We start from the raw sequence: 25395 nt of genomic DNA, 5'->3' as shown, positions 1-25395 counted from the left end.
GCTATTGGGGTTGCTGCTCTCCACTTGTAGCATAGTCCTCAGGGTAATTCAAGCTTATTTTGGTGTTTTGTTTTCTCTTCTTTTGCGAATATCACTTTTATCTTCAGACAAGATCTTCTCCTAGTTTTTATAAGTAATTATGTATCATTTTCTCCCAAAATTCTGTCCATTTTCTGTCCAAATATTTAAAAAGTTTAGGAGCTCATTTTAGTTGTGGCTCTTCGGGAATTCTCTCGGATGAGAGATGAGAGATGAGAGAGAGATGAGAAAGAGATGAGAGATGAGAGATGAGAGATGAGAGAGAGATGAGAGAGAGGAGAGATGAGAGATGAGAGAGAGATGAGAGAGAGATGAGAGATGAGAGAGAGATGAGAGATGAGAGAGAGATGAGAGATGAGATGAGAGATGAGAGAGAGATGAGAGAGAGATGAGAGATGAGAGATGAGAGAGAGATGAGAGATGAGAGAGAGATGAGAGATGAGAGATGAGAGATGAGAGAGAGATGAGAGAGAGATGAGAGATGAGAGATGAGAGAGAGATGAGAGATGAGAGAGAGATGAGAGATGAGAGATGAGAGAGAGATGAGAGATGAGAGATGAGAGAGAGATGAGAGATGAGAGAGAGATGAGAGATGAGAGATGAGAGATGAGAGAGAGATGAGAGATGAGAGATGAGAGAGAGATGAGAGATGAGAGAGAGATGAGAGATGAGAGAGAGATGAGAGATGAGAGATGAGAGAGAGATGAGAGATGAGAGATGAGAGAGATGAGAGATGAGAGAGAGATGAGAGATGAGAGATGAGAGATGAGAGATGAGAGAGAGATGAGAGAGATGAGAGATGAGAGATGAGAGAGAGATGAGAGATGAGAGAGAGATGAGAGATGAGAGATGAGAGAGAGATGAGAGATGAGAGATGAGAGAGAGATGAGAGATGAGAGATGAGAGATGAGAGAGAGATGAGAGATGAGAGAGAGATGAGAGATGAGAGAGAGATGAGAGATGAGAGATGAGAGAGAGATGAGAGATGAGAGATGAGAGAGAGATGAGAGATGAGAGATGAGAGATGAGAGAGAGATGAGAGATGAGGAGAGAGATGAGAGATGGTTGTTTACAGACGGCGGAGACGGACGCTGCAATGAGGCTTTGTTTTGGCCAGAACATAGAGTCACGTCAGGCCAGGTGGTGGTGGCTTGGTGGTGGAGTCACGTCAGGCCAGGTGGTGGAGGCGTGGTGATGGAGGAGAGTCAGGCCAGGTGGTGGAGGAGAGTCAGGCCAGGTGGTGGAGGCGGTGGTGAAGGAGGAGAGTCAGGCCAGGTGGTGGAGGAGAGTCAGGCCAGGTGATGGAGGATGGATCAAATAGGGGTGATGCAGCCCAGCTAATGTGCCCTTCCCAGCCCTGAGATAGATACCCCCCCCCCCCCCTCACCCCCCCACGGCCCTGAGATACCCCCCCCACGGCCCTGAGATAGATACCCCGTCCCCCCCCCCGTCCCCCCTCAGCTAATTTGGTCACGTAAGTAAGTATGTGTGGATGAGGATGTTCCTCTGAAAAGCTCCTTTGATGTGTGGATGTGTGTGTGTGTGTGTGTGTGTGTGTCTCTCTGTGTGTGTGTCTCTGTGTAATGTGTGTGTGTAGATGACGACAGGTGCAAGTGAAGAGGATTTCCTATCTTGCAGACTTTCTCTGTGTCTCTTTGTCATGTGTGTGTGTGTGTGTGTGTATGTGTGTGTGTGTGTGTGTGTGTGTGTGTGTGTGTGTGTATGTGTGTGTGTGTGTGTGTGTGTGTGTGTGTGTGTGTGTGTGTGTATGTGTGTGTGTGTGTGTGTGTGTGTGTGTGTGTGTGTGTGTGTGTGTGTGAGTGTGTGTATGTGTGTGTGTGTGTGTGTGTGTGTGTGTGTGTGTGTGTGTGTGTGTGTGTGAGCTGAGTTATTGTTCCGTAGCCCCATCTTTCTCCCTCACTCTCCACTCTTATCTCCCCCCTGACTCACTCTGCGCCTCCTCCCCCTCTCCTCCTCCTCCTCCTCTCCCTCTCCTCCCCCTCTCCTCCTCCTCCTCCTCCACCTCCTCCTCTCCTCCTCTCCTCCTCTCCTCCTCCTCCTCCACCTCCTCCTCTCCTCCTCTCCTCCTCTCCTCCACCTCCTCCTCTCCTCCTCTCCTCCTCTCCTCCTCTCCTCCACCTCCTCCTCCTCCTCCAGATTGGTTCTGTGTCTGCGTCTCCTCAGCACTCCCAGATTGACTGGGACACACTCTTTCGTCTCATTGACTGGGACACACTCTTTCGTCTCACTGCCTCTGACTGATTCTCTTTCTCTCTCTTTGTCCTCTTTCCATCTTCTCCTTTCATCTTGCTTTCTTTCCGTCTCTTCTTCTCTCCCCATTGTCTCCCACACTTCCCACCTGTTCTCTCTCTCTCTCTCTCTCTCTCTCCCTCTCTCTCTCTCTCCTCCCCCCCCTCTCTCTCTCTCCCTCTCTCTCTCCACTCTCCTCTCCTCTCTCTCCCTCTCTCAATTCAAGGTTGCTTTATTAGCATGACTGTAGGTACAGTGTTGCCAAAGCTCAATTAAAACAGCAGAACAATTAGAACATTGACAGCATTAAGGGAAACAGTAACATGGAACATGAAAAATTGAGTGTATACTTTCTCTCTCTCTTTCATACACACACACACACACACACACACACACACACACACACACACACACACACACACACACACACGTATGGATGTGATCACACACACACACACACACACACACACACACACATACACACACACACACACACACACACTCTCTCCCTCTCTCCCTCTCTCCTCCTCTTCCTCCTCCTCCTCCTCTCCCTCTCTTCCTGGCGATCTTGAGTCGTTATGCGGAGTTGTTATGGTTGATGGATGTATGAGTTGTGTGTGTGTGTGTGTGTGTGTGGTGAATGAGGAGGGTGAATATGAGAGTGTGTGTGTGTGTATGCGTGTGCGTGTGTGTGTGTGTGTGTGTGTGTGTGTGTGTGTGTGTGTGTGTGTGGTGAATTGAGAATCACAGGCTCAGTCCCTGCCTCAGTCATTGCAAGCGCATTGATTAATCACCACTATGTGGATACTGTTTTTAGAATTGATTTAGATTAAGTGTTAGTTAGTAGTTATTAGTATAATTTGTATTTTAGTATATTTAGTATATTCTTTATCTTCTACTGTCCTTATTGCTTAATTGTGTTTTTATATTATATACTTTATCTATCTATCTCTCTATCTATCTATCTAATGAGGAGGGTGAATATGTGTGTGTGTATGTGTGTGTGTGTGTGTGAATATGTGTGTGTGTGTGTGTGTGTGTGCGTGTGTGTGTGTGTGCGTGTGCGAGTGCGAGTGCGTGTGCGAGTGCGAGTGCGAGTGCGTGTGCGTGTGCGTGTGCGTGAGTGTGTGTGTGTGTGTGTGTGTGTGTAGTGTGTGTATGTGAGTGTGTGTGTGTGTGTGTGTGTGTGTGTGTGTGTGTGTGAGGGGGTAGGGTTCTAATATGGTCTTATTGCTAGTTGGTTTCCTTTTGACTGATAATAAAGGAAAGTCTCTCTCTCTCTCTCCCTCTCTCCCTCTCTCTCTCCTCCCTCTCTCTTTCTCCTCTCTCTCCTCTCTCTCTCTCTCCCTCCCTCTCTCCTCCCTCTCTCCTCTCTCCTCCCTCTCTCCTCTCTCCTCTCTCCTCCCTCTCTCCTCCCTCTCTCTCTCCTCTCCTCTCCTCCCCTCTCTCCTCTCTCCTCTCCTCCTCTCTCTCCTCTCCTCTCCTCTCTCCTCCCTCTCTCCTCTCTCCTCCCTCTCTCTCTCCTCCCTCTCTCCTCTCTCCTCCCTCTCTCCTCTCTCCTCTCTCCTCCCTCTCTCCTCCCTCTCTCTCTCCTCTCCTCTCCTCCCTCTCTCCTCTCTCCTCTCCTCCTCTCTCTCCTCTCCTCTCCTCTCTCCTCCCTCTCTCCTCTCTCCTCCCTCTCTCTCTCCTCCTCTCCTCCCTCTCTCTCCTCTCCTCCCTCTCTCCTCCCTCTCTCTCTCTCTCCTCCTCTGCAGCTCCATCACCCATCTCATGGGTTCCGCTTTGGAACCGTGCGTGAGAGCAGTGCTGAAGATTACATGAAGAAGAGTTTCCCGGAGATGCACGAGTACATGCGCCGCTTCAACGAGCCCACCACACCAGACGGGGTCTCTACCCTCAAGTAAGAGCACCCCAACCCTGACCCCTGACCCCAACCCTGACGCCAGTTCAGTTCAAAGTTCCTTAATTAGCATGGCGGATGAGCTACAGTGTTGCCAAAGCATCTCTCTCATTCATTATTCTCACAGGAGTCTCCTGTTGCTCATGTGACTGATTTATGACCATCCTGCGCTACCCCAGAAAGCTGGAGGTGCAGATAGGTGCTAGAGATGGATATGTGCGTGTGTGTGTGTGTGTGTGTGTGTGTGTGTGTGTGTGTGTGTATGTGTGTGTGTGTGTGTGTGTGCGTGTGCGTGCGTGCGTGTGTGCGTGTGCGTGTGCGTGTGCGTGTGTGTGTGTGTGTGTGTGTGTGTGTGTGTGTGTGTGTGATCCGTGTGCTGTCTTTTCTGAAGGGGGTTGAATTTAAATGGGTTGGAGATGGAAAATGGGACACAAAAGGAGTGTGTTTGTGTTCTGTCAAGAGAGCATTTGAGAATCTGAAAACTGTTTCCCAAGAGAAATCTCAGTTGTTTACCTGCAGGAGACTGACTCACTCACTATCTCTCTCTCTCTCTCACTCTCTCTCTCTCTCTCTCTCTCTCTCTCTTTCTCTCTCACTCTCTCTCTCTCTCACTCTCTCTCTCTCTCTCACTCTCTCTCTTTCTCTCTCACTCTCTCTTTCTCTCTCACTCTCTCTTTCTCTCTGTTTTTATCTCTCTCTCCCCATCACACACTAAAACTGCATGCACTCAGAATTCTGATACAAATCTACGTCATAAAATTCTCACAGAAACCTATAACCAGCCTTTGTGTCAGATTCTGAAATAGACTTATATAATGTTGAATTCCAAACAATTCATTTGTAATTACATGACAAATTAGACAGACCAGCTTTAATCTTCAGTGTCCCACCAGCGGGGCGGTTACCCCCCTCCCCCACCTCCCCCCAACATTCTAAATCAATTGTATGCACCATATTGCTATGTAGCATAGTAATGTTATACACCATTTCAAAGCTTTGACACTTGGGAATTCAAAAATTACAACTTTTTTCATGTCCAATCTGTACAGTTCTTTACATTCTCAGATTAATCTTACTATGTCTTATTAAATTTAATCCAAAATGCCCCCCCCCTCCACCCTTGGTGCCTCCCTGCCCTCTAGCTGCAGTGTGTATCCTTAGCAATAAGTAGATGCAGCATATTGGGTCTTGAAATATTCACAGGAATCCTTAAAAAAATTAATCTTCATGGTATATTATCCAATATTAATTGTACAGATGTATAGTCTATCTTATATACACTCGTTGAACCAACAAAGTAAATGCAAAAATAGAGACTTTTGTGTAATTATTCCATATTTTGTGTAGTCAGTCTATATCAGAACACCTGACATGCAATCTAAATATTCAACAAAAAACCTTAAAGTGTTACCTCTCATTTGAGACCAGGATTATGCTTCTACTCAAAGGGGTTCATGTGCAGTAAGCATTTTGATTGTCAGTATGCATTTTGGATAACCAAAAGTCCTATAGGGAGTTTACATTTTACAAAACGCATGAGCATACCTTGGCAAATAATGGTCTAAAGCACTCATATTTTCATTTTATATTGATCTACTTTTGTTTCTAAGTGATATCAAGTGACCTAGAGGGCTGAAATGTGGTCAGTTCAGAGATGCTTGTAATCTGGCAGAAAAAAAAAACTATATTCTAGCCTCTGTAACTGTGTCAATACATCACACAGTTATTCTGACTATTTCCTATGAAAATTACAGGTTCTCAGCTTTCTATAGAGGTCAAACATTACAGGTTCTCAGCTTTCTATAGAGGTCAAACATTTGATGGTGAAATGGTTATATGACTCTATTCGGGTTGCTTCCCCCTAGCGCCTGTGAGCGGAAAAACCACCTGCTACTTTGGGCCTGTGGGCCACTGGCCTCAGAGACAGAAAGTCTCGCAGTCTCGCGATGTAACAAATTGCTTTACTGCACTACACACATACACGCTGTTATGTCAGGTATCAAGCCAGACGAGACGTATTCCAAGTTATCGTAAGTATAAGTATAAGTACAAGTATAAGTATATAAGTATATATAAAGTATATATACTTTTTTGATCCTGTGAGGGAAATTTGGTCTCTGCATTTAACCCAATCGGTGAATTAGTGAAACACACTCAGCACACAGTGAGGTGAAGCACACACTAATCCCGGCGCAGTGAGCTGCCTGCTTTAACGGCGGCGCTCGGGGAGCAGTGAGGGGTTAGGTGCCTTGCTCAAGGGCACTACAGCCGCGGCCTACTGGTCGGGGCTTGAACCGGTAACCCTCCGGTTACAAGTCCAGAGTGCTAACCAGTGGGCCACGGCTGCCCTAAACTGCTATCGTAGTTTATTTATAACAGTGCTGCTGCCGACAACCAACATAAACTACACACGCTGTCTGTTCAACATCTAGCGCGCATGCCTAGCTCTACTGAGCATGCTGCGAACTGGAGTACTTAATGTTATTACCACATAACACCACACAAGCCAGGCACCGGCTACAACAACCCTGCTGAAAAAAACAGCCTGACCAGCTAAAGGTGGTTTGCTGGTTGACCAGCTTGTTAACCAGCTTGTTTGACCACCCTATGATGGTTGACTTGCTAGACCAGCAAAACTCTTGCGAAAACATACCTTCAGCTGGTTTACCCATCTTATGATGGTAATTCAGCTGGTTTTGCTTGTCGTACCACCTCAAGCTGGTAATTTTAGCTGGTGTTGCTGGTCTATAGTGCTGGTTTAACTGGCCATGCCAGCTTATGTTGGTCATTCTAGCAAACCAGTATGACCAGCTTGACAGGCTGGTCACCAGCATGACCATCTTGCCTGCTAGCCTGCTCCAGACCAGGCTAAATTCCAGGATCTATTTAATCTCATCCCTTATCTCAGTCAGCAGTCACCACAAACGGAAACCAATAGTTATTCCACTGCCCACTACACATTATCACATAAACCTAGACCCACTGTCATTATTTAAACGTTTGTGATCATTAATTAACTTTTAAATATCGCCATTCCCGACCTGTCATGCGACAATGTGACGTCACGGGAGTGCCTAACCATTTCACACGTGGTGGTCGCAGCACTAGTTGCAATATTCTCCTAAACAGAGGTGTTGCTGTTTGTTGCTGTTGTGAGAAGGCTATCTACCTACTTCACACCGTAGAAGAAGCAATGAAGCCGCTCTAGTTGCCATGGTGAATCAGTGAATCTGTGATCGGTGGCGGGGTCTATTTGAGGGAGCCGTGAGCGCGCACTTATCCAGGATAGGTTTCACCTGGCTTGATGAATCCGTGTCTGCTCATCCTGGCTTGCTCGTTGTGCAACCAATTAAGCCTGTACGCTCTTGTTTTGGATTCATTGAGCGCAGCTCAGTAACTTATCCCGGATGTCTTAATTCTGCTTTTGTGCAACAGGCCCCTGGTGACTTCCTCAAAGTAAACGGTAACACTAAAACAAGAGGCTACATTAAGATTAGGTGGAAAAGCTCAGGCAGTGTGCCGAGAGACCTGCCCCAATAGCATGTAAGTTAGTAAGTAAGTATATCTTTTGATCCCGTGAGGGACATTTGGTCTTTGCATTTATTCCAATCCGTGAATTAGTGAAGTCGAACCGGCAAGCCCAAAGGCCGAAACCAGTAGGCCATGGCTGCCCCAAAAGGTAGCATTTGAACATTAAACCACACAATGATCCAAAACATACAGTCAAACAAGGCAAGAAATGGTTAACAGAGAACAATATCAACATTTTAGAGCGGACCTCAATCCGTCAAAAAAGTGAGCACAAGGCCATTCCTGCCTCAAAACCCAGATTGCTGCTAAAAAGGTGAAGTCTACCATCATTGTGGAGACATGAAGAGGCTTGGTGGGTATTATGAACCATTTTGAGAGCTGTGGTGGCAAATAAAGATGTTTCCAGTGATTGTTTAAAAAGGGTATGAATCATTTTGAACACACAATTTTTAATAAAAATGTTAAAAAAGATAAAAACACTTTTTTTGATTCCATGTTTTTACCACATTGTCTTGCAACCTTTTGGCATGTGCAAGTGTCATTTTAATTAAGAACAAACATATTGGTCAAGAGAAAATCAATATTTGCCAGGGGTATGAATAATTTTGTTCTTAACTATATCTTAAAAAAGTCTAAAAAGTGAACATCCGAATGAACTGCTTGTCAAATTAAAAGATAGCTAGGCTATCCTAAAAAAGTTGCATTATTTGCATGATAAAATGTAATCAGGTAATCCCCAACAATGTAACTGTAATCTGATTACACAATTTTTTTATTGTAATCTGGGCTGATTATAGTTACTTGATTTCTGTAATCTACCCAACCCTGTGTGTGTGTGTGTGTGATGTATGAGTGCGCTGTGTGTGTGTGTGTGTGTGTGTGTGATGTATGAGTGTGCTGTGTGTGTGTGTGTGTGTGTGTGTGTGTGTGTGTGTGAATGAGTGTGCTGTGTGTGTGTGTGTGTGTGTGTGTGTGTGTGTGTGTGTGTGTGTGTGTGTGTGTGTGTGTGTGTGTGTGTGTGTGTGTGTGTGATGTATGAGTGCGCTGTGTGTGTGTGTGTGTGTGTGTGTGTGTGTGTGTGTGATGTATGAGTGTGCTGTGTGTGTGTGTGTGTGTGTGTGTGTGTGTGTGTGTGTGTGTGTGTGAGTGTGTGTGATGTATGAGTGCGCTGTGCCCTTCCTCTCCTGTTTCGGCCACATGACACGAGACCGATCACTCTCAGCCTCTGCCACAGGAGTCAGATTAGCGCCCTCACACCACGTCTGTGTGTGTGTGTGTGTGTGTATGTGTATGTTTATGTGTGCAGTGCCTCACACCGCGTCTGTGTGTGTGTGTGTGTATGTTTATGTGTGCAGTGCCTCACACCGCGTCTGTGTGTGTGTGTGTGTGTATGTGTATGTTTGTGTGTGCAGTGCCTCACACCGCGTCTGTGTGTGTGTGTGTGTATGTTTATGTGTGCAGTGCCTCACACCGCGTCTGTGTGTGTGTGTGTGTGTGTGTATGTTTATGTTTATGTGTGCAGTGCCTCACACCGCGTCTGTGTGTGTGTGTGTGTATGTTTATGTGTGCAGTGCCTCACACCGCGTCTGTGTGTGTGTGTGTGTATATGTTTATGTGTGCAGTGCCTCACACCGCGTCTGTGTGTGTGTGTGATTTTTTTTTAGCAGTGGGGGCAGCCAGGCCATCTGCACCCCTACCCCCCCCCCCGCCCCCCCCAAAAAAAGTCACACAACTCTTTGACTAATTAGGTCTTTTTACTATAGCCTTAGACTCATAGGATCCATAGCCTTAGACTCATAGGATCCATAGCCTTAGACTCATAGGATCTATAGCTTCATTTGAACCTACAGCATAATAATAATAAAACGTGTCACTCAGGGAATTTGTTTAATTCTAGTTGCTAATCACACCATTTAAGGTGACTTGAGAGGGACAGGATTCAGGGCCCATCTTCTGTCTGACTCATGTCACGTTACGTGTGTGTGTGTGTGTATGTGTGTGTGCGTGTGTGTGTGTGTTTGTCTGTGTGTTCTCTGTAACCCCCCCTGCTATGTGTGTGTGTGTGTTAAGGACAGATCCCCCCAAGTTGGACGCGTTCATTATGGACAAGGCTCTGCTGGACTACGAGGTGTCCATTGACGCCGACTGCAAACTGCTGACCGTGGGCAAGCCCTTCGCCATCGAAGGTCAGTGGTCACACACACACACACACACACACACACACTCACACACACACGCGTGCGCACACACACACACACACACACACACACACACACATTCAGACACACACATTCAGAAACACACACACACACACACACACACACACACGCGTGCGCACGCACACACACACACACACCATCTCTTTTCGTTTCTTACTCTAGCGAGGCCACTGTGCTCAAAATACATGAGAACTGGAGAAGCGCAGACGTAAGTGTGTCAAATCCCCAAATCCCATTTTTCAGGTTGTGTGTGTGTGTGGTGTGTATGTGTGTTTGTGTGTGTATGCCTGTGTGTGTGTGTGTGCGCGTGTGCGTGTAATTTCAATATGTTTGATTTGGTGAGTGATTATTCAAATGTATTCTATCACACAGCACCTTTGCTCAGGGAGCAAGCACGGGATTAGGATGCTGCAGTGGAGCATGACATACGTGTGTGTGTGTGTGTGTGTGTGTGTGTGTCTTTGTGTCTGTGTTGTGTGTCTTTGTGTCTGTCTGTGTGTGTGTGTGTGTGTGTGTGTATGTATATGTATGTGGCTGTGTTTGTGTATGTACATGTATGTATGTATGTGCTGTGGTTGTGTGTGTGTGGGAGGGCGTACATGTGTGTGTGTGAGAGTTTGTGTGTGTGTGTGTGTGTGTGTGTGTGTGTGTGTGTGTATGAGAGAGTGTGTGTGTGTGTGTGTGTGTGTATGAGAGTGTGTGTGTGTGTGTGTGTGTGTGTGTTTGTGTGTGTGTGTGTGTGTGTGTGTGTGTGTGTGTGTGTGTGTGTGTGTGTGTGTGTGTGTTTGTGTGTGTTTGTGTGTGTGTATGTGTGTGTGTGTGTGTGAGTATGTGGAGGCTTTGTTTATCTGCTGGCTTTCTGTGGATTGTGTTAGACGCAATTCTTGGTTTTGGGGGAAGCATCTTTAAGCCAGGGTTAGTGTGAGGGGTGTGTGTGTGTTTGTGTGTGTGTGTGTGTGTGCTCTTCTGATACAGCTCTTCTGATACATTTCTGTCTTCAGTGATCCACTAGAACCCCACTAGAACACCACTAGAACCACTAGAATCATTTGTTCCTCCATCTTCTGGACACAGAGTGATAGGTACCCTCCCTCACCTGCAAGCCTCCTTCTACACCTCCTCTCCTCTTCCTCTCCTCCTCCTCTTCCTTCTCTACCTCCTCTCTACCTCCTCTCCTCCTCCTCTTCCTTCTACACCTCCTCTCCTCTTCCTCTCCTCCTCCTCCTTCTCTTCCTCTCCTCCTCCTCTTCCTTCTCCACCTCCTCTCCTCCTGCTTCTCCTCTTCCTTCTCCACCTCCTCTCCTCCTCCTCCTCTTCCTTCTCCTACTCCTCCTCTTCCTTCTCCACCTCCTCTTCCTCCTCTTCCTCCTCTTCCTGCTACACCTCCTCCTCCTCTCCTCCTCCTCTTCATTCTCCTCCTCCTCCTCCTCCTCTTCCTTCTCCACCTCCTCTCCTGGCAGCTCCACGCTAAACTCTTCTGCTAGCATGGGCAGCACCACGCTAAACTCTTCTGCTAGCATGGGCAGCACCACGCTAAACTCTTTTGCTGGTTGAATTTTCTGTCAGGTTACTGCAGAAGAGGAATGAATGAGTAAGGGATAGTGTATAGAACGCTGTATAATACGCAGGATAGTGTATAGAACGCTGTATAATACGCAGGATAGTGTATAGAACGCTGTATAATACGCAGAATATTGTATAGAACGCCGGTCATTATTGGGAAAATAGGTCCTGACAGGGCAAACAGCTCTTGCTTTGTCCTGAAGGGACTTATTTTTCCAATAATGACCGGTGTTCTATACAATATTCTGTTTATTATACGGCTACTTGCCAAAACGAAAAAAATAAACTCCATATGATACAACTCTTTACATTTATTTCTTAATGTTTCATCAATGTGTCAGTGACCATTAGGTTGTTGGTCTCCAGGTGCTGGGCTGTTTTGGACATTCAGCTCCACGGATGAACTGTGTGTGTGTGTGTGTGTGTGTGTGTGTGTGTGTGTGTATGTATGATGGATGAAGTGTATGTGTGTGTTTGTGTGTGTATGAGGGATGAAGTGTGTGTGTGTGTGTGTGTATTTGTGTTTGTGTGTGTATGAGGGATGAAGTGTGTGTGTGTGTGTGTGTGTGTAAGAGATAGATGAAATGTATGTGTATGTGTGAGAGAGATAAAATGTGTGTGTGTGTGAGAGAGAGATAAAATGTGTGTGTGTGTGTGTGTGAGAGAGAGAGAGAGAGAGAGAGAGATGAAATGTGTGCGTGTATGTGTGTGTGTGCTTGTGTGTGTATGAGGGATGAAGTGTGTGTGTGTGTTTATGTGTGTGTGTGTGAGAGAGAGAGAAAATGTGTGTGTTGGCACCTGTCAGCCTGGGAGGGCTTCTGTGGGAGAGACAGATGATTGACAGGCGGTGGTGTGAAAGAGGGGGAGGAGAAATGTGTGTGCTGATGGAGGCCGACTGACACCGATCTGTCACCAAGCAGCAGGTGGTGCACATCATGCCCCCTCAGCCCTGCTCACACGTGTGTGTGTGTGTGTGTGTGTGTGTGTGTGTGTGTGTGTGTGTGTGTGTGTGTGAATGAGCATATATGCGTATAGTGTGTGTGTGTCTATCACTCCCATATCTCACATCTCTATCACTCTATCACTCTATCACTACCTCAGACCTTTATCACTCTATCACTCTATCTCTCTATCACTCTATCACTACCTCAGACCTTTATCACTCTATCACTCTATCACTCTATCTCTCTATCACTCTATCTCTCTATCACTCTATCACTCTATCTCTCTATCACTCTATCTCAGATCTTTCTGGGCGTCGCCCATCCCATCCCGTCTCCGCCTCCTTCTCTAACATTCTTTGTCAACTCCGGAAGATTCTGTGATTTTGCCCCAGGATCCAAATCTCATTATTAAAGAGAAAAGTGATACGATCAGCAGTACAGGTAGAGATGTAGAGCCCCCCCCCCCCCCCCCTCCCAACCCCAAACCAGACCGTACCTGTACAGGTAGAGACATGATGTAATACCATCAGCAGTTCAGGTAGGCGTGATCGAGACGTAGAGCCCCCCCTCCTCTCCCAGCCCTAAAGCCAGACCGTGGACCGTGGACCGTGGAAACGACACATTATTAAACGTGTTATTCTCTCCTCGTGCCGTGCCAAAGTTGTGTTCACAAGTCATTGGGTACCTCTCTTGTATTGACACAGAGCTGAGAAGTATCAGCATTTGTATTGTAGCTTTATTCAAAGAATCATTCTCATGCCTAGTGTTTTTAACCTTCCACTTAATATGTGTGTGTGTGTGTGTGTGTGTGTGCACAGCAAATAGATGAGAGTTGAAATTTTAGGGATGGTGTTGAATAGAGTGTTGGTGTTGTTTTAACACAGTTATAAAATTCCACTGCTAGTGTTGCCTGTAACTAATTTGCGTTGTCAAATCAGAGTGTTAAGGTATTTAATAACACCTGTGCTCGCCCTACTATTTCCTGTCAAATTGCTGCTGTGAAAAAGGTCTTTTGGAATAGCACAGATTTAGAAATCATAGGGCTGCAGTCAATGTAGTGCATTGGTGTTTGTAGTTCAAACAGTGCTATTATGAGCCACCCCCATAAATCTGCCATATATGTAGAAGTCCTCTATGAGCCGGTGTAGTGTTATATGTAGAAGTCCTCTATGAGCCGGTGTAGTGTTATATGTAGAAGTCCTCTATGAGCCGGTGTAGTGTTATATGTAGAAGTCCTCTATGAGTCGGTGTAGAGTTATATGTAGAAGTCCTCTATGAGCCGGTGTAGTGTTATATGTAGAAGTCCTCTATGAGTCGGTGTAGTGATATATCTAGAAATCCTCTATGAGCCGGTGTGGTGATAAGTATAAGTATAAGTATATAAGTATATATACTCTTTTGATCCCGTTAGGGAAATTTGGTCTCTGCATTTATCCCAATCCGTGAATTAGTGAAACACACTCAGCACACAGTGTACACACAGTGAGGTGAAGCACACACTAATCCCAGCGCAGTGAGCTGCCTGCATCAACAGCGGCGCTCGGGGAGCAGTGAGGGGTTAGGTGCCTTGCTCAAGGGCACTTCAGCCGTGCCTACTGGTCGGGGTCCGAACCGGCAACCCTCCGGTTCCAAGTCTGAAGCGCTAACCAGTAGGCCACGGCTGCCCCTGTGATGGTAATGCCCATGTAGAAGTGAGCCGGTGTGGTGATGGTGATGCCCATGGTGTGGCTTCTTGGGATGTGTACAAGGTACATAGGAACCGCTCATTTTAGTGGAATAGAATGTATTTTTGACGTGTAGAATAACATATTAAGATGCTGTGTTCATATGATGTGATGATTAACACATTAAGATGACGTGATGATTAACATATTAAAATGCTGTGCATGATGATTAACACATTAAGATGCTGTGTTCATATGACGTGGTGATTAACACATTAAGATGCTGTGTTCATATGACGTGATGATTAACACATTAAGATGACGTGATGATTAACATATTAAAATTATGTGATGATTAACACATTAAGATGACGTGATGATTAACATATTAAAATGCTGTGCATGATGATTAACACATTAAGATGACGTGATGATTAACACATTAAGATGACGTGATGATTAACACAAAGATGACGTGATGATTAACACATTAAGATGCTGTGGTGATTAACACATTAAGGTGCTGTGGTGATTAATACATTAAGGTGCTGTGCTCTGTGACAGGTTATGGAATTGGTCTGCCCCAGAACTCTCCCCTCACGTCCAACATGTCCGAGTTCATCAGCCGCTACAAGTCTGACGGCTACATGGACATGCTGCACGACAAGTGGTACAAGGTGGTGCCCTGCGGCAAGAGGGTGTTTGCCGTCACCGAGGTCAGTGTGTGTGTGTGTGTGTGTGTGTGTGTGTGTGTGTGTGTGTGTCTGTCTGTGTCTGTGTGTGTGTGTGTGTGTGTGTGTGTGTGTGTGTGTGTGTCTGTTGCACCTTAATCACATAGCGCTGTGGAGTGTATAGGTCTTCTTCTGTAAAGGGGGGTGAGCTGTAGCAACTAGACTCAATTGCACTCAGATAAGAGCACATGGTGATGCTGAGACCTGAGGTGTGAGTGTGTGTGTGTGTGTGTGTGTGTGTGTGTGTCCTCTCCACTCCACATCTACCCTCCTCTCTCCTCCTCTCCCATCCTCTCCTCTCTCCTCCTCTCCTTTCCTCCCTTCTCTCCTCCTCTCCTCTCCTCTCCTCCTCTCTTCTCCTCCTCTCTTCTCCTCTCCTCTCCTCCTCTCCTCTTCTCCTCTTCTCTCCTCCTCTCTTCTCCTCCTCTCTTCTCCTCTCCTCTCCTCTCCTCCTCTCCTCCTCTCCTCTCCTCTCCTCTCCTCCTCTCCTCTTCTCCTCTTCCCTCCTCTCCGGCCAACTGGAGAGGCCTGAGATGTCGGTGCTGGACAGTTGGGCAGCCTAACCGTGTGGAGCGCTGTGTCAGGCGACGATATCCGTGTGGAGCGCCGTGTCAGGCGACGATAAAAGTCCTGCACGTGGCACCTCAGGCTCGTCTCCTTGGAATCAGGGGCCAGAATTACCATAGCCTGCACACACACACACACACACACACACACACACACACTCACACACACACACACACACACACACACACACACACTCACACACACACACACACACACACACACACACACACACACACTCACACACACTCACACACACTCACTCTCACACTCACACTCACACTCACACTCACACACACATACACACACACACACACACACACACACTCACACTCACACTCACACACACACTCACACACACACACACACACTCACACACACTCACACACTCACTCTCACACTCACACTCACACACCACACACTCACACACACACACACACACACACACACACACACACACACACACACACACAGAGCCTGCACTAAACAGATTATTCCTCATTTCCATCCCAAATCCCACTGCTTGCCTCAGCATCAGACGCAGGCACCCGAGGAAGCTGGAAGAAGATGAGAATCCACACTCAGGATGTGTGTGTGTGCGTGTGTGTGCGTGTTTAAATGGGGTTCGCAGCTGAGTCAAGCAAAAGAATGTGGTGTTTCAGTTTGGGGTACCACATTTCACACGTTTCACACACACACACACACACACACACACACACACACCTCAGTGACAGGCTTAAGCTGAAGTCATGATAGCAGTGCCAGAGTCCGATGGCTGTCTGGCAGCTCCATTTGGTCCAGTGCCAAGACGAAATGGGCAACAGAGGACTGCAGAAAGAGGGAGATGTGTGTGTGTGTGTGTGTGTGTGTGTGAGAGAGAGTGTGTGTCTGTGTGTGTGTGCGTGTGTGAGTGTGTGTGTGTGAGAGTGTGTGAGTGTGTGTGAGTGTGTGAGTGTGTGTGTGAGTGTGTGTGTGTGAGTGTGTGAGTGTGTGAGTGTGTGTGTGTGAGGGGGGATGAGAGCCCCAGGGGTGCAACATGTCGGCATTCCAGAACAATCCGCCACCGGTGCGTCTTCTCATCCCTCAGATGCCCTCTATCCCTTTCTCTCTCCCTCCCTCTCTACCTCCCTGTCTCCATCTCTCTCCCTCCCTCTCTCTCTCTCCCTCTCTACCTCCCTCTATCCCTCCATCTCTCTCCATCTCTCTCTCTCTCTCCATCCCTCTCTCTCTCCATCCCTCTCTCTCTCTCCATCCCTCTGTCTCTCCATCCCTCTCTCTCCATCCCTCTCTCTCTCCATCCTTCTCTCTCTGTCTTTGCATCCCTCTCTCTCTCCATCCTTCTCTCTCTGTCTTTGCATCCCTCTCTCTCTCCATCCTTCTCTCTCTCTCTCCATCCCTCTGTCTCTCTCCATCCCTTCCTTTCTTTCCCATTGAGATGCAAACCAGTGCTCTCTGTCCCCCTCTCTGTTACTCATCTCTCTCTCTCTCCATCCCTCTCTCTCTCTCTCTCATTCTCCCTTCTTCCCTCCTTCTCTATCTCTCTCTCCCTCCCTCCTGTTGAGTGTGGATGCAAAGCCATGCTGGCCGATTGCTCGTTCCCCCTCTTTCTCTTGCCCCTGCGCGTGTGTCTGAGGATGTGGATGTGGATGTGTGTGTGTGTGTGTGTGTGTGTGTGTGTGTGTGTGTGTGTGTGTGTGTGTGTGTGTGTATGCCCCCAGTGCGGGCGAGTCAGCACGGAACAGCGCTCTCATTTTCAATTTGGGACGGCAGATGCACACACACACACACACAGGACGGCAGACGCTCCAAATCATTTTTCCAGCTGACAAACTCACATTGAGCGTTAATCTTGGTGGCCAGGCATCTCTTCAGCGGCTTTAAGAGACACACACACACACACACACACACACACACACACACACACCCTTAAGAGAAGTGCAGAATGGGCAGGGGAACGGGAAGCTGCATTTGGCTCCAAAACTGCCTCTCCACCTAATACCCCCCTCCTGATGGATCCATAAAATATCAAATCTATCTCTCTACCTGCGCAGGCGGCTACGCCCACGGATGTGCAAAACTACTCACTGTGCAAGATTTCTGTAGAATACTTCTTGTTATTGATTTTGTAAGCGTCCGTCATGGGCTTCCATTTTTTAAATGCAACGGAAGGGTCAGTGTTAAGCACACCGTCCGGCAGTATCCATCATCGGACTGTAAAACAAAAATGACAATGAAACATCTCAAGGCCAAGTGTTGCCTCTGCCAGAGACGGCGGGCAGCGTTCTTCAGACCTGCGTGAGACAGGCGAGCACACGTGAGACCTGCGTGAGACAGGCGAGCACACGTGAGACCTGCGTGAGACAGGCGAGCACACGTGAGACCTGCGTGAGACAGGCGAGCACACGTGAGACCTGCGTGAGACAGGTGGGCAGCGTTCTTCAGACCTGCGTGTTGTCCGTAATGTCTCGCTCTTCACCGAGACAGGCACCAGGCAGGCACACGTGAGACATGCGTGTCGTCATTAATGTTTTAATCTGGCAGGCGGGAGAGTGGCCGGGGGGGGGGGGGGGCTCAGTGTGCATGCCATTCAGTCTGGCCTGTGAAGCCTGCCCTCTATTTCAATTAAACAAGAACTTTTTCAATTCCAATTAGTTCTAGGCAGAAGGTTCCCTCCCGAGTCAGGCCCATGCTGGGGATTCAAGTGTTTCCCTCTCCTGCCAGAGCTGCACACACTCACTCCAACCCAGAGGCCTCCGCCTCCGCCTGGCCTGGGCAGGGCAGGGTCACACTGCCACCTACAGGCCAACTTGGGAATGGCCATGTTGAATCTAGACCACTGTGGATGGCCATGTTGAATCTAGACTCATTTTAGATTCATTCTATATGTGTGTCCAATATGTGTGAATACTAGATGAGTGTGTCATGTTCTTCTACTCTCTCTCTCTCTCTCTCTCTCTCACACACACACACACACACACACACACACACACACACACACACACACACACACACACACACACACACACACAGACTCTTCAGATGGGCATCCGTCACTTCTCAGGGTTGTTCGTGCTGCTGTGTGTGGGTGTGACGGGCGCGTTGCTAACGCTAGCTGGTGAGCACGCCTTCTACCGCCTGGTCCTCCCTCACATCCGCCGCAGACAGAAGTTCAAGTACTGGCTTCACACCAGTCAGGTGAGCTGACACACACACACACACACACACACACACACACACACACACACACACACACACACACGAGAACACAAGAACACATAAAACACACACACAAGAACACATAAAACACACACACACACACAAGAACACATAAAACACACAGACACACACACAAACACACACACAAGAACACATACATACACACACACACACACACACGCGAGAACATAAGAACACATAAAACACACACACACACACACACAGCATCACACTGAGCACGGGGGCCCCCCAAGGCTGCATGCTCAGTCCGCTGCTCTTCACCCTGCTGACGCATGACTGCACTGCAACCTACAGCAACAACCACATAGTGAAATTTGCTGACTACACAAGTCTGGTGGGTCTCATCACCAAGGGCGACGAGACTCAATACAGGATGGAGGTCGACCTTCTGACCATGTGGTGCAGGGACAACAACCTCCTGCTGAACGTCAGCAAGACCAAGGACCAGCACCAAATTCCTGGGGGTGCACATCCGTGAAGACCTCTCCTGGACCACCAACACTGCATCACTGGCGAAGAGAGCTCAGCGCCGCCTGTACTTCCTGCGGAAACTCAGGCGAGCAAGAGCTCCACCAGCCATCATGACCACATTCTACCGAGGCACCATTGAGAGCATCCTCTCCAGCTGTATCGCTGTGTGGGGCGGAAGCTGCACTGAATACAACAGGAAAGCCCTGCAGCGCATAGTGAACACAGCTGGAAGGATTATTGGTGCCTTACTCCCCTCCCTAGAGGACATTTACACCTCCCACCTCACCCGCAAGGCGACCACAATTGTGAGTGATGCAAGTCACCCCGCTCACAATCTGTTTGATCTACTGCCCTCTGGGAAGAGGTACAGAAGCCTGCGCTCCCACACCACCAGACTCACCAACAGCTTCATACACCAGGCTGTTAGGATGCTGAACTCTCTCCCTCCTCTCCCCCCTCCACCCTCAGCTACATAACATCCTGGACTTTGGACCCACAATGGCTGCCTTGCACTACTCCACTTGTACACTTGCACACTTTGCAACTTGTTGTTGTTGTCCTGTTGTCCTGAAAACACTTCTGAACACACTTCTGCTGCTCTTACATAACTTGCACCACTATGCCACTTGCATACTTAGGTCAAACAGAACTACCTCAGCCATTTATGACTTTTGCACTATTATATTGACTGTCTACTGTATGCACAGTTGCACAATTTCAACCCAAATTTTGCTGTTCTTATTTCTTCATTGTATGTGCCTTCTTATTTACTTTTTATATTGTTTACTTGAATGTTATGTTTGTCTGTGGACCTAATTGGTTAAAATATGTCTTGTCTCCACCGTGGGATAGTGGGAAACGTAATCTCTTTGTATGTCTTGACATGTGAAGAAACTGACAATAAAGCAGACTTTGACTTTGACAACACAAGAACACATAAAACACACACACACACACACACACACAAGAACACATAAAACAGATACACACACAGGTCTGTCCTTGGGTTTGGTACTGTGGAGACTTGGTTAGAAAGCCCAAGATTTCCACATAGCATTGTACTTTATGCCACTAAAGTGTATATTTGGGTGTATATTGGGCAGTCTGTCCAGGAAATGGCACTATAACGCACTTATGGCTCACACGTTTTTGATTAATTCAGTGTTTGTAAATGTTTATTGGCTGTAAAATGAGTTTTATGGTATTGGTTTCCCACGTCTCCCTCACAGCCAAAAGCACAGTCAATAATCGTGTATTTCACCTTGACATTTACTGAGGGAAAGTGCACTTTACAATGCCAAAGCACCACCTGCTGGTAGCTAGTGGTAATGGCAAAGAATTTGCATCTGTTAATACCAACAAAGACCTTAATGCAATGCTGTCACTGATGAGGATGGTGATGATGATGATGATGATGATGGTGATGATGATGGTGATGATGGTGCTGATGATGATGATGATCATGTTGAAGCTGATTATCCTGCATTGTTTTTGTTTTTCACAGAAAATTCACCGAGCTTTGAACATGACTTATGAAGACGTGAAGAAGCAACGTGCCAACGCAGAGAAGAGGTAAGAGATCAGTTGCCACGGTGATTACAGTGGGTCCCAGTTAAGTTTGGACGGGTTGCTTCATGAATCACGCACCCCATTTTCTCAGCAGAAATGGCACAAACTGCAGTTGACACAAACAACCACAAGGTGTCACTTGGGAGTTCTGCCACTACTATTTTTGATGCGACTTGACTTAACTGCTTCCATGACGCAGTGAGCCATTACCAAACAAATATGATAATACAATAGCGTGAGTTTATATATCTTATACCCTATTTGTCACGGTTACTTATAGATATGATAGTGTAACGATAAGTGCATGAGACTTTCAGCGGGGGCACGGGAACTTAAATTGATCACGGTAGTTTAAGCTTACACTTAAACAGACAAAACATTCTAATATGAAAATGTAGATGCAGTTGTTGTAAGATGGTGCAGCTCCTTTAAGAAAGCCCCGTGCGCAGGGATGGAGAGAGAGAAAGCGAGAGGGGATGTGTGTGTTAGAACTTAGATGCGTGTGGAAAAAGTAGACGTGCTGTTGAGACTGGAGCGAGTCATATTCAAAATAATGCAAAAAATAAATCCGCAGATAAAAACAATTCCTCATTCATTGCAACCGCAGCATGCCTGCTTGCCGACGTTCAAAGGAAAAAGATATCAAAGCACCTTTTGCGTTTGAATGTAGCACTAATTTTTTTTAAAACAGCTGGACCATCTATAAAAAAGTGTTTTTTCTTTTCTTTTTGAGCACGTCCGAATCCCAGGACATAACGCACTGGACCTTATAATAGGCTCGAAATATAATTCCAAAGGGGGCAGATAGGGGCCTACTGCACTTAAAACTTAAAAAGATTGAACGAAGCTTCCTGAAATTTGAAATTGCGATCAGTGACTGGCATCGGGTGAAGCTTTTCGAAGTTGAACAGGCTATTAAAAACTATTTGCGCACCTCAATGTCACAGGAGAGACTGGGCTCTCCCTTCTATGAATTGAAAAAGACGTTAGGCTACCTGCAAACTGGCCTATGATTTCATGCTGAGTTTGCGGCAAAGCAAGACAATGTTTTTTCAGAGTCAGGATATGGCGAGTCAGTGTCATTTATTTGTCCAATGTTAGCCTACAGACCAGTTTATAGTGCACATTTTATCAACAGTTTGAATGTCGTGTATGTTTCAAATACCAACATACCGTTCTGCACAATGATTCATGCCCAATTAATTTCCCCTGTTAAAGGATAATTCCGGTGTGATTTTGACCTAAAGTGTGTTGAAACATGACTTTATTTATCTGTACAATCAAGACATCTTGCCACTGAATCCAAAACTATGTTTAACATTATGTACAAAGCTTATAGGCTACAGTGGACTAGCATGTTGCAGGGGCTGCTAAAAACACAGAGAAATGCACTTAAAACTCGGCCAGTCACAGCCCTTGCTGTCGAATGCTCCGTCCGGTTCGACTGTGGAACCCCCAAGCGGCTGCAGTTGTACTTAAATTTCACCCAGCTGCGTGAATCACCTAGCCTAGAAATCTAGACGCACCCTAGCGGCGGCAAATTAATTTGCTCAGCCTGTACGTCTAGTATCAAACCATAGGGATTTCTATTGGCTGATGCCGTGGACGTCATCCAATCACAGCGCTCTATTTTGTTAGAGAGTCTAAGGCGGGCTTAACGACAGTCCTGCGACGGTGAACAACAAGGAAGGTGGCTATGGCGAAATGAAGAGCGGTTGTTTGAATCGGCGTTGGCGTCAACTTTGGAGGAGTTGGACTTGTGCTTTTCTTTGAAAGTTGAGCAACACAATGCACTTAAGTCATTCCTTTCGAAGAAGGATGTATTTGCCGTTTTGCCGACCGGATACGGATATGGTCGTAGCGCTGGCCTATTGCATGCCTAGGCAGTTTGAAAGACAATTCTCTGCCCGCCCCTTGGATTAAGCGAGGTGAATGGTTCGATGCCAGACTATACATTTCAATGATATAGGATGGCCCGCCAGGCTATGAATCACCTTGATGGTGAATGAAGTGTCAATTCTTAACTGGGACCCACTGTAGGTTATTTGGAACGCCATCCCAATGATACCGGTATAGTTCAACAAGAACAACATTACATAGTGCTTTTCTCCACACTCAAAGCACTTCACAGTGAAGGGGGAACCTCACTAACCATCTCCAGCGCGTAGCACCCACCTGGCTGATGCACGGCAGCCATTATGCGCCAGAACGCTCACCACACACCAGCTTGAGGTGGAGAGTGAGGGAGTGAATGAGCCAATTACAGTGCAGGATGATTAGGGGGCCAGGTTGAATGAGCCAATTACAGTAGGGATGATTAGGGGGCCAGGTTGAATGAGCCAATTACAGTAGGGATGATTAGGGGGGCCAGGTTGAATGAGCCAATTACAGTAGGGATGATTAGGGGGCCAGGTTGAATGAGCCAATTACAGTAGGGATGATTAGGGGGCCAGGTTGATTGAGCCAGGATACCGGGGATCCCCCTACTTGCCATGGGATCTTTAATGACCACAGTGAGTCAGGACCTTGGTTTAACGTCTCATCCGAAGGACAGCATCTCCTACAGTGCAGTGTCCCCGTCACTGCGCTGAGGCATTGGGATCGATCCTTTTTTTGGCCAGAAGAAAGAGTGCCACCTATTGGCCACCCACCAACACCACTTCCAGCAGCAACCTAGTTTTCCAAGGAGGTCTCCCATCCAAGTGCTAACCAGGCCCACACCTGCTTAGCTTCAGTAATTCAGCAGACAGGATATCCGCTGGCCTGGCTGCTGGCTAAAGTTCAGTGGCCACAGTGTGATTTGCTAGTGGCCACAGAGTTATTTGGTAGTGGCTACAGAATGATTTGGTAGTGGCCAGTGTGATTTGGTAGTGGCCAGTGTGATTTGGTTATGTGGAAAGCCATCCTAATGATAGCAATGCCTGTACTGTAGTTCAGTGGCCATCCAGGCTGCAGAAGGGACACAGAGTGATAGCTGGTGGATGGAGAAGAACATGAGCAACATTTTTGTGTTAATTACTCATCTTCATCATCGTGTTAATTACTCATCTTCATCATCGTGTTAATTACTCATCTTCATCATCGTGTTAATTACTCATCTAACGTGTTAATTACTCATCTTCATCATCGTGTTAATTACTCATCTTCATCATCGTGTTAATTACTCATCTTCGTAAGAACATGAGCAGCTTAACTTCAGGATTCTGATGTGATGACATTCTATGTGCAACTGCAGCGAGACTCCCTAGTAAGTGCTGCCATTCTCTCTCCCTCTCTCCCTTCCCATCTCTCTCTCTTTCTCCACCTCTCCGTCCCCCTCTCTCTCTCCCCCTTCCTCTCTCTCTCTCTCCATCCCTCTTCCTCTTCCTCTCTCTTTCTCCCCCTCTTCCCATCTCTCTCTCCCTTCCTCTCTCTCTCTCTCTCCCTCCCTCTCTTCTCTCTCTCTCTCCCCCTCTCTCTCTCTCTCCCTTCCTCTCTCTCTCTCTCTCTCTCTCTCTCTGCAGCTGTAACCTCCAGCCTCCCCCTGTGCCCCCCCCGGCCGGAGCGTTCGCCCGCTGGAACAACGAGAGCAGTCGTGCGGCCAAGCAGGCGGCCGAGGCACTGGCCGCCAAGGACAACAAGCGCGTCCACTTCAACCTGGAGACGCTCAACACGCGGCGGCTGCTGGCGCGCCTGGGGGGCCGGCCGGCGGAGGGGGAGGGGGGGGGCCAGCGCCAGCGCGTCGGCAGCAGCAGGGGGAGGGGGGCGCTCGGGGCCCAGAGTGGTGACGTCACACGTGTGTGAGAACGGGGGTCCGGCGGGTCTGGCGTCGTCCAGCAGCGGCGGTCATCACCATGGCGGTCTGTCCATCCCCCTCCCGCTACCCGCGTTCCGTGGCCTCCTCCCTCTCCGCCTCCATGGGCAGCGCCCAGTCAGTGCCCTCGGTGTCCACGGCCATCACCACGGCAACGGCGTCCTCGTGCTCGGACGCTCCTCGAGACGGTGAGCTGGACGCGCTCACGCAGCACATCGACGGCATCCGAGAGCAGCTGAAGGCGGCTCTGGCCCGGCGGGCCGAGCTGCAGACCACGCTGGCCAAGGAGAGGGCCAGAACGGTCGCCATGGCGCCCACGGAGTCCCTCCCCCTCGCCGTGCCCCTCCCCTCTCGGGCACCGGCCCCCAAAGATGACCAGAGCCAGAGGTGATGCTTAGCCAGGCCTCTAGGGGGCAGCAGCACACTCTCCCCTCCCGCTGGTCATCTCTCCCGAGGGATTCCTCTCTGAGCCCGTGTCCGGTCTGTGCGCAGTGGACACACTGGACTGCAAACACAGGCTCTGGAAACACCCCCGAATACAGACACACCTGCTGACCGCTCTCTTGCTCCCTCCAGTGGCCTGTAGCAGATTGGACAGGTCATTGGAGAGTTTGGGAGGAACCGCTCAAGGTCTTCGCGCACACACACACACACACACACAAACCAGCATGCCCATGAAGAGCTCAGAACAGAACTCATCAGAACTCATCAAAACACACACACACACACACACACACACACACGCACACACACACACACACACACACACACACGCTCTAAGATCCAGAGGTGTGTATTTTTTATTCTCTCTCGTGTTCACGTTCAGTTTGGAGAGGAAATGAATGTCAAGACTATGGTATGGCACAACAATCTGAACGCAGGCATAGAGAGAGAGAGAGAGAGAGAGAGAGAGAGGGGGA

General features: G+C 47.8%; 1 protein-coding gene across 1 annotated transcript in view; it reads left to right on the top strand.

Annotated features, from left to right (window-relative positions):
* Positions 1 to 25040, top strand: part of grin3bb (glutamate receptor, ionotropic, N-methyl-D-aspartate 3Bb) — a 172647-nt gene extending 147607 nt beyond the window's left edge. Inside the window, 8 exon segments of the mRNA XM_042111786.1 lie at positions 4044 to 4189; positions 9791 to 9906; positions 14675 to 14826; positions 18436 to 18600; positions 20618 to 20685; positions 24186 to 24372; positions 24374 to 24506; positions 24661 to 25040. Of these exon segments, the coding sequence (XP_041967720.1) occupies positions 4044 to 4189; positions 9791 to 9906; positions 14675 to 14826; positions 18436 to 18600; positions 20618 to 20685; positions 24186 to 24372; positions 24374 to 24506; positions 24661 to 24866 (1173 nt within the window). The 3' untranslated portion in view covers positions 24867 to 25040.
* Positions 25041 to 25395: the final 355 nt, after the last annotated feature.

The sequence above is a fragment of the Alosa sapidissima genome, chromosome 12 (assembly GCF_018492685.1).
Source record: "Alosa sapidissima isolate fAloSap1 chromosome 12, fAloSap1.pri, whole genome shotgun sequence".
NCBI classification, from domain to species: Eukaryota; Metazoa; Chordata; class Actinopteri; order Clupeiformes; family Clupeidae; genus Alosa; species Alosa sapidissima.
This window is presented reverse-complemented; position numbering and strand designations above follow the sequence as displayed.